A 16,356-nucleotide genomic window follows, 5' to 3' on the forward strand; every position below is an offset into this window, starting at 1 on the left:
TAAAACTTGTTCGTCTCAGTTATCTCGAAAGAGATTTTTTATATCTCATCTCAGACGTCTTGTTCATCTCGCGAGATTCTGCCGATAAAAACTAAAAAATGATTGTCTGTCTCATCCATGCCAGATACCGAGTTAATTCGGGCGACACGTCTCGGTGTCGAACGAGTTTTGAAACCATAGGTTGGACCCAATCCTAAGAAAAAGAAAAGACTTCGAAGCAAAACGGTCAATTAAAAAAATGAAGCAATCCACTCTGTATCACGACACGTATGCCCTAGTTCTTAATTATCAGCGTAGTGGCACACGTGTTGAGAAGAGAAGGGTTTCTTCAAATTTTCAGAAGCCTTGCGTCCGCTTCAAAGTCCGACTCATCTGTGACAGTCAGGAGGGAGAGAGTAAAAGCGGGAAGAACTAAGAAGGGCTCTCGTGAGTTCAAAAAATAAAATAAAAATGGGTGAAGAAACATCAGAAGAAGAAGAGAAACAATCTACTCTGGACAACGAAGAAAATGCCGAAACCACTGCTACTGTTGAAGATGGTAGGTGTTCGTGGCCTGTGATTAGGTTCGATGTTCCTCCCAATAGGACCTACCACTTTTATCACCAGTTCAGGAGCAGCTCAAACCCTAACAATTTTCTCAAAGGTGTCAAATGGTATTAATCTTTTAAATCTCTCTCTCTCTCGCTCTCTTTTAATAATGAAATTCTGATTCTTCTTCGACCACTTACGTTGATTTTCTTGTTGTAGGTCTCCAGATGGTTCGTGTTTTCTTACTAATTCTGAGGATAACACCCTTCGCGTATTTGATTTGTAAGTTCTTCGAAGTTACGAATTTGTTTCCATTTATTTGACTTTGTGGCTTTGTTTGTAAATTTTCATTGTAACCTTCAATCTCCATTAATTGCAAAAGAAGAAAAATACCAGACTAGAGGACAGTAGGACACTAGTTCGTGTAGTTTTAATTTAATTTAATTTAATTTTTTTTACAATGGGGTTTTGCTACAAACATTTCCGCAAACCGATGAAGATGGTCTGTCTCTTGTACATCCAAAGCTCTTCAAAGCCCGTTCCAAACCACTTCTCAGAAGTGAACAACTACGGAGGACTTCACCTTTCTCTTTTAAAGAATGGCCTTTACAATGCCCTATGCCGATGCCCACTTTCATTCTTTTGCCACAAGACTTCCTAGGTATATGATGGAATTATTATACTATAGTATAGTAAATAAGCTGTTTTCAATGGGCTTAGCCAATCTCTTCCTGTTAAAAGCAGTGGAATATTCTCATGATATTTATAAAATTTTATACTTATCAAAATATATATATATATGTATGTATATATTCCCATGATATAGTCGCTCAGTCATTTGTGCATTCCTTTCTTGATTCCAGGATATCAGAAATAATATCCAGAAAGAGTAGCCGGAACCGATGCTACACCAAAGCATGGGGTTTTTCTTTCTCAATTGATTTTGAATTAAATGACTGGGAAACTTCCTTTCATCGGTGAAATGATGGAATCCATAAAAATTATTCAACAAGCTTTGGAAGGAATTCCAGGGGGGCCCTATGAAAATTTAGAAGTCCGACGCTTCGATAGAGCAAGGGATTCCGAATGGAATGATTTTGAATACCGATTCATTAGTAAAAAAACCTCGCCCGCTTTTGAATTATCGAAACAAGAACTTTACGTGAGAGTGGAAGCCCCAAAAGGGGAATTGGGAATTTTTATGATAGGAGATCAGAGTGTTTTTCCCTGGAGATGGAAAATTCTTTTTTCCTTTCCGCAGGGACCAAGAGATTGGATCTCGCCATAATGAGAATGCTTGCTATAAACAACTTGCTTCTTGGACACGGTGATGTAGGACATCTACAATTCTAGTTAGAGTCTTAGTAGGATTTCTAGTTCTAGTAGGATTTCAATTTCATAATCATGTCAGGAATACAATTTCTTGTTAGTTTCTAATTTGTTTTAAAATTCGTTTTTATTATTTAGACTCTAATTAGAAGTTCTTAGAAGTATCCAAATTGAGTTGCAATTGGATTAGAAAGTTGCTATTATATTATAGATAAATTAGGAATGCTAATTTTTAGTATTTTAGTAGGATTCTAAGTTGTTATGATGGAGTTATCTATATAAAGAGCTCCAAATCCGAAAATTGAAAGTGATAAATGTATAATTTCGGAATTTTTTCAAAAGGTTTCAGACCTTTTCCTTTTGTGGATTCCAGTAATCCTACCGGCTGAAGATGGTGATCTTCTTCCTTGTTCATAATCGTGATTAACTTCACGCTCTGCTACATCACACTGCCCCTCCGAAGAGTACGATGTTTGGCTTGTTGCTTTCCCATACACAAAAAGCGTTGAAAAAGCGATTCCCACTGTTTCGGAATCTTACTCTTCATAGGTGGTGCTACTAAAAGTTGGGGAAGCCTCTTAATGTGCAACCTTACTTTGCTCAGCTAGTGCTACTCTTTCTTTTGGCCGGATCTCGTAAAGAAAGGAAGGCTCATGAATGACCAATCCCTGGAGAAAGACTATGATTCTGCTTCTGTCTGATCGTACTAGGCCATTAAAGTCTCACTACTTACTATGTTATTGTATCCCCAATGAAATCCCATGCATTGAGATAGCAGGTTGGATCATCATCAAACACAGGAATGGGTGCTCACTCAATCAATGGAATGTTTGCTTTTAGATCTCTTCCAGTGCTTATCAAATAAAAATATCAGGTTGAGGTCGAGACAAGGGATCAACCTGTGGACATGTTGCGCTGAACCTCTCCTCTCTTCCTACCGCTAGGAGTGAAATACATTGCGTGGCTGCCTGATCATGACGTAGTCCGAGATAGAAGATTGAGAAAAGCAGGGCAAGTGGGAGATGTTCCACGAGCTACTTGTTTGAAGTCTTTTTCCATATTTAGGTAAGAGAAAGACAGGAGAGGCTTTCGAAACATGGGTGTTTGATTGATGGAATGCTTGCTGTCAGCATTTGTTACTGAACATCTTGCTTGAAGCTCTATTCCCATGTCGGTGTGAGCTCTTCGCTTTTAGCTCTCTTCAGATTTTATTAGCAAGATGAAAGATATGTCCTGCAAAACATATTCCTCCCCTTACGAACAAGAATAGAGCTTCGAGCACTCACTTTAACAAGAGGGAGATTAGGGCTTACACCTATAGTTTGTCTGACAAAGTTGGTCCTCGAACCTATCTTTATACTCTCATTGGACCTTCAAATGCCAATCTTGCACTTGACTTTAAATATGCACTCGAATTCGAACGTACTGTCTCAGAAATCATGCATTGGCCTTATTGAAGGAATGTGATAACTGCATTTTCTATGGAAGGAGCATTTCATTCATGACGTTATCATGAGTATTCTCAGATTCATGTTCTTTTGGTGCAAGCAATTTGAAGACTTTTTAATTTTTTTTTTTTTTTTTTTTTTAAAGTTTTTATTTTCAGTTGGGAGCTTATTTGTAGCAAGGGATCTTAGGTTTGGGGCTTGGGTTCTGTTATATGTGCTAATAGACTCACTTATTTTCTCTGTTCTGTTCTCTTTCTTGTGTGGGGGTAGGTCTTCTAAACTTCCTTTATTCTTGGTTTGATAATACCTCCTTTCTCTCTCTCTTTGTGTGTGTGTGTATTTGTGTGCGTGTCTATTTGTTTGATGCACTGTTCGAGATTTATGACATGACTTCAATCCTAGATTCTTATTCATTATTTTATTTTGATCAGACAACATAATGTTGGTGTCACTCATGCGGATTATTGTTTTTCGGCTGCTGATGAAGGTATATTTGATACTTATACAGTAACTCATTAGAAATGAGCGCGATATGGGTTGTAAATATGTTGTGGCTCTATTGAACCATTTTCAAATTCACAATAAACTGGAGAAAATTTGAAATGGAGCAGGTTTTGTGTCAAATAGTTTTGGAGCCACTGAAAAAGATAATATTCCATTTTTGATAGTAAGCACTTAGGGTATGTTTGATTGCACATGGAAAACAGGGTGGAAAATCAATTTCCATGGAAAATGACATTTTTCAAGTGTTTGATTGCACATGGAAATGGAAATTCATTTTCCACCTCATTCAAAAAGTCTACTAAATCATGGATTTCACTTTCCCACTCACATGGGTGGAAAAATGAAATCCACCTATATTTTCCATCCTCAATTCTTCCCTACCACCACCACCACCACCACCACCACCACCACCATTACACTAACCTCGCCGTCGTCGTCATTGCCATCGCCGTCACCGTCACCGTCGCTGTCGGCTCCGGCTCCGTCTCCGACCACCTTCTCTCTCTCTCTCTCTCTCTTCTTTTTCTTCTTCTCCATCCCTCACCTCCTCTGCCACCACCACCACCACCACCACCACCACCACCACGTTTTCCCCCCATCTTTCTCACTTACCTCCGTCGCCGCCGCCACCACCTTCGCCGTCACCGTCACCACATCCTCCCCCTTTCCTCTTCCTCGTCATCTTCTTCTTCCTCTCCCCCTCCTCTCATCTTCTTCTTTTTTCTCATATTTTTTCCATGATTTTATCCAAGTGAAATCAAACAATGGAATTTGATTTTCCAACCCTACCTATTTTCCACTACTAATTTTCCATGGATTTCAAATTCCATGGAAAGTGACTTTCCATGCAATCAAACATACCCTTAGAAAATTTCTGATCATACAAAGGATAAAATCAGTTAAGAGTTGATTCAGAGCGAATATCCAAACTTTATGATTGAAGTGAATATTTTTTTTATTAAATGAAGTGAAAATAGGGAAGGTTTTGTTTTTTCTTTTTCTGATCCCATTTGTTTCTTTAACTGCAGATCCATATGTAGCAAACCTCATTGTGAGGGAGGGAGAGTCAGTGTATGACTATTGTTGGTACCCATACATGTCAGCTTCAGGTGAATCTGTGATTTTGTTTGGATGAGAAGGCAATAGGTTTATATAATTCATCTGTTGCACCTATGTTGTGGAGTTGGTTAGTGACTGAGTTTTATTTTGTTTTTCATTTCAAATGATTTGCATTTCAGATCCAACTACCTGTGTATTTGCCAGTACCACCCGTGACCATCCTGTTCATCTTTGGGATGCCACTTCCGGTCAGGTGCTGAAGGATTACATAAATACTTGCTTTATAAATGTTTCGAGACATAATGCAACATCTGGCAAACTTTAAGGACGGTCTAACAATGGCATCACGATACTTGGGATGCACATGAGAGGGAGTGGGGATGCCATTGCATGGGTATCGCGTGAGAGATATCTCAGAAATTGTCACAATCTGATGATTGTCGCCAGCCATTCTGTTTCATTCTTTTGGGTTATTGTTCACTTTGTAGGGCTCATTGACCCCTTGAAGTTTGACCAACTCATGAAAAATCAGCCTGTCAATGATTTCTAGCTGTTGGATATGAGCATTTTCACTATGAACCTGGACCATGTGTAACAAAACATTAGGGTTTCAACTCTTTTGAAAAAAGTGTTCAATTGCCAATTACCATCAGCCTGGCTAATTTTTGGCATGTAGGTCCACAAAGGCGGATCAAACATTCATGGATCAGTGTTCCCAAAAGAGTATGCTACACGACACCTATAGTTTGGGGGGTTATGGCAGGCAGCATTGTCCAAAAAAATAATATAGCCTAGAAACATTCATGGATCAGTGGGCCCAGAAGAGAGTGCCACATGGCACCTTTTGTTTGTGGGGTCATGAATCATGACAGCATTGTCCAAGAAAATGATGATAGCCTTGAAAAAAGGCAGTTGATCACATTGGTTATATTCAATCTACTGTGTCAAGTTTTGGCATAGTTGATCTACATATCTTGAATGGTGTTCCTGTCAATATACAATATATCATCTGTATTCCATGAACTTTTTATTTCTTATATCTAACATGTTCCATCCCCTTCATGCACCCACATGTGCAGTTAGATCATTGTTCTTAGGTTTAGTCAGCGTCTGCCTTAGATGTTATCAAATGCATGTTATGGTTTGTGGTTGTTAGTGGTTTATGTATCACCTTATTGGTTTCATCACTGAATATTTCTATTCATTACAGCTGCGTTGCACCTACCGAGCCTATGACGCCATGGATGAAATCACTGCCGCATTTTCAGTTGCTTTCAATCCTGCTGGAACTAAGTAATTAAATCCACCTGAATGTTTCAACTGTTTTCTCATGTTGCTATTGTATCTTTGTGTAAAGAAAATATCATTTTTTAGGCAAAGAAAATATCATTTTTTAAATATGATGAGAATGAATAAACATAAATCGTTTAGATACCATAACAGGTTCTAAATTTTTGTCTCATAAATTTAATCTATTTTCAATCTAAAACAGTAAGACATGACCAATCTTAAAGAAGTTTTTTTTTAAAATAAATAAATATGATGAGCATGAGAAAATAAATAGTTCGTATAAGAAATTTAATTTCTTTTCATTCTAAAACATGGTTAGTCTTAAAAGAAATTTCTACTATTTGTTTGTTGTTGTTGATAAGTATAAAGATATATTAAAATAGCTTTGTCTCGCTCATACCCAAACATCTAGTACAAAGTAAGCTTGTCTCACTGCTTGCTTGAGTAAAAGTTTGAAGATTGCTTTCCTTCCAACTAGCTAGTTACTGCTTTCCTGTCTTTCTCGCAATTCTAGGGCTTTTATTTTCCATACCTTGCTAAAGTGAGTACGACTGTCAAGTAAGAGCAGTTCTACCACAAAAAAAACTATCCACCACTAAGGGAATTCCATCTAAAGACGAAATCCTCAAAAGAAACCCCCAATAAATCATTATTAAGAGTCAACCAAAAATAGAGCAAGTTCAAAATCTCCAAGAACACAGTTTCAGGCAAACCTTGCTTCCCTTGGAAGACTGTTGTTTCTCTTAACACAAAGTCCCCAAACAATGGTGGAAGGGAGAATAGTAAAAAGATGTCTGTTTTTAAGAGAAAATATATTGAAAGCCCAACCCTCCAAAAGAGAAAAGAAAGTAAGAGGTAAGAGGTAAGAGTTAAGACCCAATCCACGTGAGAACAAGTTAGAAAGTGCATCCAAATGCCTTGGGAAAGTGGGCAATGGATCAAAGTAATATTAATAGATTCCCCATCTATCATACACAGGGGACACAAATTAGGAGTAATCTAACCTCGTAGGCTCAAATTATCCAAGGTGGAAGCTAGCCACACAAAGAATGATACTTTAGAAGGAACAAGAGCAGACCAAACGATGGATTCAGTAAAAGAGTGATCAAACTCGGGTAACATGGACTTGTAAAATTAGCGGACTGAGAATCTCTTGTCCTTTGCTTTGAACCATTCTCTCTTATCTTGACCGTTCTCCCTCAATTAGATAGAATTCAAAAGATCAAGAAGAGATCTATTATTTTGTAGATCCCGATGCTTCATTACCATAATTTAATCTACTTACTTTGGGATAGAAGAAAATATTAGATTTGATCCCCTATTTTGGGGTAGGTTGAAACACGGTCACATCCGTGGTTAGGATATTTGTTGAGGTGTGTCTATAATTGATATTATTTGATACATGTTCAACAAGACAAAGAACCTAAACTTCTTCCGTCCTTGTACATAGGTTAGTACTTATGTTGGCATGTGTGTAGTACTTTTGTGTAGGCTACCCATATACTTATATTTACGGAGCAAACTAGTATCAACACAATACTTTGCCCATACGGATACTTAATATGACATGTATACTTGTAGGGCACTGTCCAATTGCAATGTATTTTATTAGACTTTGTAATGGTTCAAGTACAATTATGCTACCATTTGCTGCCTGGACGATTTGACTAGAACCCATAAATCAGTTTTGAATATCTAAAAATTTAATGTTTCCTTTTTTATTATAATTTTATATTTGTTATGTTGTTGACACTCTCGAGATTCTGCAAATTATATTAAACTTTTCATGGTTGAAATGCTAAAAAGTAATACACAACTTTATTTATCAAAATAGAAAAGAAAAGTAGTGCTCTCAGTATCACTATAGTTTAATGGAATGGTATCAAACTATTGAATGGCTTACAAAACCCATGTCCTGGGTTTTTGAAATGGCGAAAGCCATATTCCCACATTGTATCCTCTGCTAATGAGTGCATTCAAAAGCATTAAACCTTGTCCTAGGCCAAAGGGGTCCCTTTAGGCAAGGCAATAACTATCTGAAGCCTAAGCAAAGAATAAGCAGTATCTTTCATAAAGATATAATAGACATAATTTAGCAAAAGAGGTTTTGATTATTTATTTTCTTTAAACTTTTGGAAGGAATACAACCTAAAATTTTATTGAGAGACTTTGGACATTGAATCGAACTTGTAAACCTTTTTTAACTTGCTAAGCTGAAGTGCTAAATCAAGATGTCTACTATCAAAATAAAAAAAAGGTTTAGCAAATGAAAAAGGCTAGGGTCATCACAGACATCTACTGAAAAAACAGATAAAGAAAATTATGATGATAATGCTGTTCTTTCTTTTAGGAAGGTAAATAATGCTCTTCACTGTCACAAAAAGAAGAAAAAAAAAACAATAGTGATGATAAAAAAAAAAAAAAAAAACAGATAGATAGCTGGGTGTCCAATACATCTTTCATACTACAAATCCCACAGCAGTCTCTGGCTTCTTTTTAAGAAATTCTCTTAAACCATTTTATGATAAAGCAGTTGAAAAAGACATAAAGATCAATACTGTGCAAAGATTTTCAGGCAGCAAAATAAAAAAGCATTAAACAGTATTGTTTCAATCTATGTGTTGTTATTTATGACTTTCTGTTATCATTCAGCCATCTCTTCATTTCTCCAAATCCATCATCACACTTGTTCAGTCACTCAGGGTTCATAGTTTCATGTAAAATAGGATGAGTTGCCCTATTTGCTTCGGTGGAACATCGTGTTATTCTTTTCCGAGTAGGCTTAAATCATTTTTGTTCGTAGGTTATTTGCCGGATATAACAAATCTCTAAGAATATTTGACATACATCGCCCTGGTCGAGATTTCGAACAACATTCGACACTTCAAGGCAATAAAGAAGGGCAGTCAGGTATTTATTTGCAAATTGTTCACTTAGGTGCTGTGCAGAGCTTTGATTGTCATTGTCATCATCAACAATGCCATATGCTTTATTCCACCTTTTGTGCAGATCTTTGATGAATTACATGTATTGTTCATCGTATGAACTGTTGTTTCTAGAGTGTAATATGGCACCAATTTTTTTTCCATACAAGATACTAGTTTTTCTAAAGATTGGGTTGTTTTTACCCTGAAAAACATGAAATCTGGAAAGCTCAACTACTATGGATAGAAAAAATAAAAATAAATAAATAGGAAGGAAAATAATTTCAGTATATACCGGGTTCCTACTCTGAAATATATCATTAGAACAGTCTTGCATTTGTAGATGCAAGACCCATTTGCAGATAATGGTTTTTGATGTCTAATATTTGGGATCCTCTAGCTTCAGTTGAGATTCAAGAGTAAGAATATATCTTCCTTGTGTACTAAACATCTAGTGATTCATAAGAGAACAAGTGTAGCTCTTTACATTGCTTATTGTTTGCTAAATCGTTAATCTAACAAGTGGTAATTATTTTTATACATTAACTTGGGCTGTTTAGCATGATGCTTAATGATGAGTCGTTAACCCCCTGAAAGGGCTGTGGGGAAGCATCTTTAACATAGAGACCAAGGAACCCATGCAATACTTGCGATTTTCATTTAATTGGGGAAATAAGTTCTATTTCTCCTTAAGGGGGAGTAGAAATCTTGAATTTAACCGCCCATTGGTTCTCTTAAAGAGAAAAATCACCATCTTAGTGCTCATAGGATGTAGTTACCAGTACCAAAGGGTTGTGAGTAAGCTTCTGCGGGTATCATCACTAGACTTGGCATTTTGTAGATGTTAGACTTGGAAGTCAATTTTATGCAATCAGTATGGGTACCTCTGGACGTGCTTCACTGGATTTTAAAATTATTGAATCCTCGTCTGTGGAAGGCATCTTGTACTGGAGGCACGGTCGTTTGTATTTATCATCCTACATCGCTGATGTCTGGGCCAGATTATACATCAACTGATGTTTCAAATTGTGGTGCTATACATTTTTTATAGTGATAGTCTCAACATGTGGATACAAAAGACACAGTTGGATTTACTGTATTTCAGTGTCAAAGTAAAGTATTGTGCTGTGGTATTTAGAGCATGTGAATTGACATGGGAGTTGGGCTCCTAGGTGGAATCAATTGTGAAATTTCTTTTTTACAGTAAAGTGATCTTTCATCTCTCTTGAAATCTGTCCATCAAGTTGACTAATATTGAGGTGGATTCTTCGTAACTGAGAATCATTCCTCCTTTCATTATGTTTCATTTTAATTCCATTCGTCAACAAACATTTTTTTTAAGAAGGTTTTAACAAGAAATTAGCCAAACTTTGTGGGCCGGTAGAAGGGTCAATATGCTCGTACCATAATTTACCTTCCTTTTGTGTTACTCTGAGCTCTCTTCTACCCCCCCCAAATCAATGTCAACCTCTAACTGGGTTTCTATTGAATCAATAAAGATTGCTTTCACGGGTTAGTCTGAAGGGGTTATCATTTCATTTGCTTGTGAGAATTCTCCTTTTTTTCTTTTCTTTTCTAGACCTGCATTCTGAAGCATATCCTATTGAAAAGATGGTATCAGATTGGCTGATGGTCCAAATTTAATAATTAATTGAAGCTTGTTTTTATCAGTTAACAGAAAGTTTATTGGAAGGCAAAGAAAAAAATACAAAGAAAATAACTATGACCAGAGAGGATCTCAGTAGAACCTTGATAGGTTACAAACTTTTATTTTCATAAGATCCGCTACAGTGCTCTGATAACAAAAGAACTTCAATTAGATCCATATAACTGAGCGAATGAGCTTAGAAAGCATTGGGGTCTCAGTAGAACCTTGATAGGTTATAAATTTTTATTTTCATAAGATCCGCTACAGTGCTCCGATAACAAAAGAACTTCAATTAGATCCATATAACTGAGTGAATGAGCTTAGAAAGCACTGGGGTTTCGAACACTATGAATTCATAACTGAGTGAATGAGCTTAGAAAGTACTGGGGTTTCGAACACTATGAATTCATATATTTGGGCTTGGATAATGGTTTGAAGTTTGATTAGATTCCTGGTTACCAATTTCGTATCTGCAACAATACACCGCATATCACCACTGTTTACGAGATTATTTTCATTATTTTATATGATCTGTCAGTGAGAGTAAACATCTTCCTTCTTAGAGCTCATGTATGTGTAAGAGTTGCAATTGAGACCTCTTCTTATCATGTTAGACAATGAACATTTTAAAATCTGTTTCCAGTTTCCCATCAATGAATGTGAATGCGAACAGCTTGCTATAGAATCACAGATTCGTTGTTGATCTTTCTCATATGAAGTTCACTTATTTTCCTTCTACAATAGTCTACGTGAATTACCTAATAACCATGTGCTTGTTTATTGATTGGTTCCAGGTATCATATCTTCTATTGCCTTTTGTCCTACACATTCAGGGATGCTTGCTACAGGTTCTTATAGTCAGACTACTGCAATCTATAGTGAAGATAATATGGAGCTTTTATATCTCTTGCATGGCCAAGAAGGTGGGATTACTCATGTAAGTTTGTAATGTGTTGTGATTCTGATATCTGTATCAAGTGGTGAATTTTTCAGGTAAAACTTGCCTTTTGACCTTTATTCGCAGGTTCAATTCTCTAGAGATGGGAACTATTTATATACTGGAGGCCGAAAGGTAACTTTTAATACCCATTCCTCTTTTATGTCCTGTGTAGATTTTGGGACTTTCCAAACCTGAAGCCTAAGAAGATTTGATGAACATTATAGAATAACATCTGGGTTCATACTGATTATTTAGAAGCTGTCTATGACCATCTGAATCAAACACTGTTATAAAATTTTGTTTTTGTTTGTTTATTCCTTGTAATACATTTTTTATTTATTTATTTTTGATCATCATCAAAGCTTCGGCTAGTCGAATTCTGTTCCTCCATGCCACTGTACAGAGTCACATCTCTTGTTATTGAAAGTCTATTCATATCCACTTTCACCATCTGAATCCAATTCTTTTGGCTCTTCCTCTTGCTCTTTTAGAACTGTCAACTTAATATTTCTTCTAACTGGGGGATGTAGCTTTCAAGAAGACCGAACGACAAATTTTTTATGCTAGAACATACCGCATTTCTAATGAAGGTGGTTGCATGACCACCAAATACCAAGATTGATTTCTCTTGAAGGATCTCAGACAATAATTTGAAGGATTTTAAACAATTCCTTGGGATCGGGAAGTATGAATTTACTATAGGGCAGTGAAGGTTCAACTTTAGGGTTTTGTCCACTGCATTGGACGTCTGTGACTACTGTCACCTGGTTGTTGGGTACAGGTATGATTCCAAGTGTCAGACTTAGTTGACCCCCAAATCTTAGGGTACTTGACATGGCTATACATATTTTTTTGATCGATACATGGCTATAAATATTTAATACCATCATATTCTATATTACTACAATTCTACAATATTTTTTATTATTTTCTCTTATTATTAGTGAATTTCTATTTCTTTTTATATGTTGTCTAATTATAAAATATTTGGGTACAATGAATCCTTATGTGATACATATCCATCACTGTACCTAATACCTATCCATACATGGGGATACTCGGGTGTTTTCTAGGCTATGGGTAATGGTGACATTCTTTTGGTGCAAGGTCTTGAAGGAGTTTAGGGGCATGTCCTTTGAAGACTTTGTGGTTAGATGGGACCAAGTTTGTAACATCGAGAATATTTTACTTTAGAGTCTCTTGTATTGTTTCTTTTCGTCGGTCTTCTCGACTGCCTTAATGAAATGACTTTTACCGATAAAAAAAAAAGGCTATGGGTATTATCCAACCTTGTTTTTGACATGGCAATATCATGTACTACTATATAATTGTGATATTCTTGGTTGTAGACTGGACCATTTTATCCATGTAGACTCTTATTAGTTGCATTTTGTTGGACATCAGTTTTAATTTCTTATTATCAATTGTTCTTTGTTTTTCATATCTGATGAATTGTGGGTTTTTGTGCATCTTTTGTCTCGTATGTTCGGTTGACACAATGTTTGAATTCCTTGAAGGATCCCTATATTCTGTGCTGGGACATACGCAATACCATGAGCATCGTGTACAAGTGAGTAGAATTCTCTTGTTTGACATGTAAAAAAAAATCCTGTTTTTACCGGACATCATCCTCTGAGGAATAAATTTAGTGAAAAAAAGAAGTTAGTATTTAAAGATATTTATCTATTGCTTCGCTTCAAAGTTTCTTTGAATATTAGCAACTGCATTCTTGTGGCAACTTTGATAAATATTTTGTTCTTCAGCCTACGAATGTGCTTAGATATATGATATAGCGAAAAAAAGTCATAAGGATGATGATTAACTGCAGATTTTTTAAACTTTTGACAATGATGCATGTGAATGGGATAGAATACAAGTGAAACATAGAATATGGTGGACGATGAAATAATAAATGAGATGTTCTGATTGCAAGGATCTAGTGAAGAGTTCATTATTAACATTTATAATAATCAAAGGAATTTTAGTCACTGCAGGGTTGTATTTTATCGCAAGGATTACTCTTCGAATAACTTTCTCCAGCCTGAGGAATATTTTCTTGTTTCAGTTTACAGGAATGTGGAGGTGTAGATTGAATCTTCTCCTAAAGCTGCATTTGCACCATTTTTTGTTTTCTTCACTAGTGGATGCTTTTTTTAATAAAAGATAAGACCTATGGTCTAACAGACTAACTTGTAATTCTACAGATTGAAAATCAAATGAAGTAGCTATTTTTATGGGTGAAAGATCATTCCTGGAAACATTCCTTTTGAAAACACTGATCATGTTCTTCATTCCTCTAAGTTGGTATTCAAGTTGGCAATGTAGTGCCAATCTATTATATCTATGTTGTGATCTAATACATGATTCCCATCTCATTAATATCTGCACCACCTGCAAGAAACCTTGATCACCCAAAATGAGTTGGTTAGTTTACAAATTGTACCATAATTTAACTCACTGAATATTTATTGAACTGAAGACGATCACAGGCATCTTCTGAATGATCTTCTGTTTACAACATTGTTTGAACATTTTTGTAGCAACAATTGTTTCCTTGCATGTTCAATTATATCCTGTTAATTTTCAGGGCCGTGGCTTTATAGTTTACTCTTTGGATGATGCAAGTTTGATTTTAGCAAAGCAGAATTAAGTTGGTCCAAAGTCCAAACAACTTTTAAATGTCTGCCATTTTTTATTTATTTTTTTCATTTGGGGTCCTGGAATTAGGTTATACAGATCATCAGAGTATACAAACCAGCGGATATTATTTGATATTGAACCTTGTGGTCGACATCTTGGTACAGGCGGGCAGGTATTTTTAATCCTAATTGCCTTTGTTGTATGTTGGGTATCATGTCATAACAAAATCTAAACTCTGGCACATTCTTTACCAGGATGGTCAAGTTCACATTTATGACCTTCAAACTGGGCAGTGGGCTGCAAGCTTTCGAGCTGCATCTGGTATGATTGTTTTGTTTTGTTTTTCTTTTTAATCAGAAACATAAAAACATTCAATGTTTTAATTGGCTTTATAGCCTTCCTACTAACTTGTTCATTTGTCTTTTGTATAGATACTGTGAATGGTTTCTCTTTCCATCCATTTTTGCCGATGTCAGCTTCGTCTTCTGGGCACCGGAGATTTGCCACACCTGATGGTTCTGACGAGGAGTTAAGCCTGACTGGTATATCATTAATACCTTATATTCTTACTAATTACAATAACCTCTCAAGTCATCACCGGTGTTTATTCCAAGACATGTCTTTGCATCTCAAAAAATCTAGGGAAATTGCTGAAAAGGATAATTTATCGAAAGCAGCCCACCTAGTGTAGTGGGCTGAAAACATGGTAACTAAGGATTGCCTCCACAAATAATTGGCATCATGTCCTTTTCCCCCTTAAATCCAGCTTTTGGTTCTTACTTTCCCCTTTTTATTTAAACAATTTTAATAACAAAACATGGGTTGAGATCCAAATCTTTGGGATAAGGCTTCGTTGTTTTTTGAAAAATAGAACATCATTTAAGAAATTAGATACACCAGAAGTACAAACAAAACCCATATTACAAAATTGTGTACAAAACAACAATGAATTTTTCGATACAAATTAATTTGGTTTTTTTTACAAAATCCCATGCTTTACCTTTTGACAATCAGTTATGTCTGACAAAAATATTACTGAGTCATTTGTGTGATGGAAATTCTTAGTTGCTATGTTTTCTTACTAATGATTTCCGAATTCCTGTTACAGAGCTTTGTCATGTAGCCCACTCTATTTCTTTCATGCCACACGTGACCAACTTTCTTAAAAAAAATGAAAACCATTGAGTAATTGAACGATGGATCAAATGTATGACTTTGCATGATTATGTTTGTATCCATAAACTACTTTCTACGATAATTTAGTTTGTTTCCTTCTGCTCTAAGTAGGTGAGGAGAACTGTGTTTGTGTATGGAGCTTCTGTTATGCGTCAATGGCAGAGAATGCTTCTGACATCAACTTGGGAGATCCGAACACTCAAATTGAAGGTGAAGACATTCAACAGGATTCTTGATTCATATAAACCACTTTGCCAAGCTGCATTATGTATATATTGTTCCATTTTTATTATAAGCTTCCTTTAGGAAGATTGTGATGGGAAATATTTCTATATCCAAGACCCGATTTGCGATTCCTGTTGCAAATCTTTAACGGCATCTCTCATCTCTCCACTTACCGTGGATTGTGATTTTCAAGTTGGTCTTAGACCAGATGTCGAACACATTTATGGCACTTTATTTTACATCTTGTCAAATACTGTCATGGGCATTAGTATGGGCTTACCTAAAGAGAAATTGAGATATATGGTTCTAAGTCTTGGCCTGTCATCATCTTCTCCTTACTGCCTTATGCAATCAGTTTCTTGGATTTCTGATCTTGGCCCTTGAATCACAAAGCTTACAAATTATCAGTTTCCAATTGGATCTAGAAATTGTTTTCCAAATCAATTGGATCGGATCCTTATTGGATCCAAAAATCTGTATACATACCCAAAGCTAACTGATTGGATCAGAAATTGGGTTGACCTGATCCATTTGACAATCCTAATTTACAAAGTTTGTATACACGTGTGATAAAAAGACACATTTAAAGGGAACTGCAGATTCCGGTCAAACAAATCTCAGCAGTGTGAATTTCACAGCCGCGTT

At 36.1% G+C, this 16,356-nt stretch overlaps 1 protein-coding gene across 1 annotated transcript; it reads left to right on the top strand.

The window, feature by feature from the left end:
• The first annotated feature begins 351 nt into the window (after positions 1–351).
• On the top strand, positions 352–15,945 carry LOC147411387 (Transducin/WD40 repeat-like superfamily protein). The gene is made up of 14 exons (XM_086448038.1): positions 352–653; positions 748–810; positions 3,737–3,792; positions 4,838–4,918; positions 5,048–5,121; positions 6,079–6,161; positions 8,962–9,068; positions 11,525–11,667; positions 11,755–11,802; positions 13,188–13,240; positions 14,398–14,482; positions 14,565–14,631; positions 14,742–14,852; positions 15,598–15,945. Exons 1-14 carry the CDS (start codon positions 451–453, stop codon positions 15,720–15,722), a joined length of 1,299 nt encoding a protein of 432 aa, XP_086304164.1. The 5' UTR covers positions 352–450; the 3' UTR covers positions 15,723–15,945.
• Positions 15,946–16,356: the final 411 nt, after the last annotated feature.

The sequence above is a fragment of the Akebia trifoliata genome, chromosome 1, assembly GCF_017979445.1.
Source record: "Akebia trifoliata isolate Shusen 1 chromosome 1, ASM1797944v1, whole genome shotgun sequence".
In the NCBI taxonomy this organism is placed as follows: Eukaryota; Viridiplantae; Streptophyta; class Magnoliopsida; order Ranunculales; family Lardizabalaceae; genus Akebia; species Akebia trifoliata.

Coding starts and splice junctions, on each gene's coding strand:
- LOC147411387 (XM_086448038.1), top strand. CDS start 451: ATGGGTGAAGAAACATCAGAAGAAGAAGAGAAACAATCTACTCTGGAC. Junction 811..3,736: donor ACCCTTCGCGTATTTGATTT/GTAAGTTCTTCG, acceptor TATTTTGATCAG/ACAACATAATGTTGGTGTCA. Junction 6,162..8,961: donor TTCAATCCTGCTGGAACTAA/GTAATTAAATCC, acceptor TTTTGTTCGTAG/GTTATTTGCCGGATATAACA.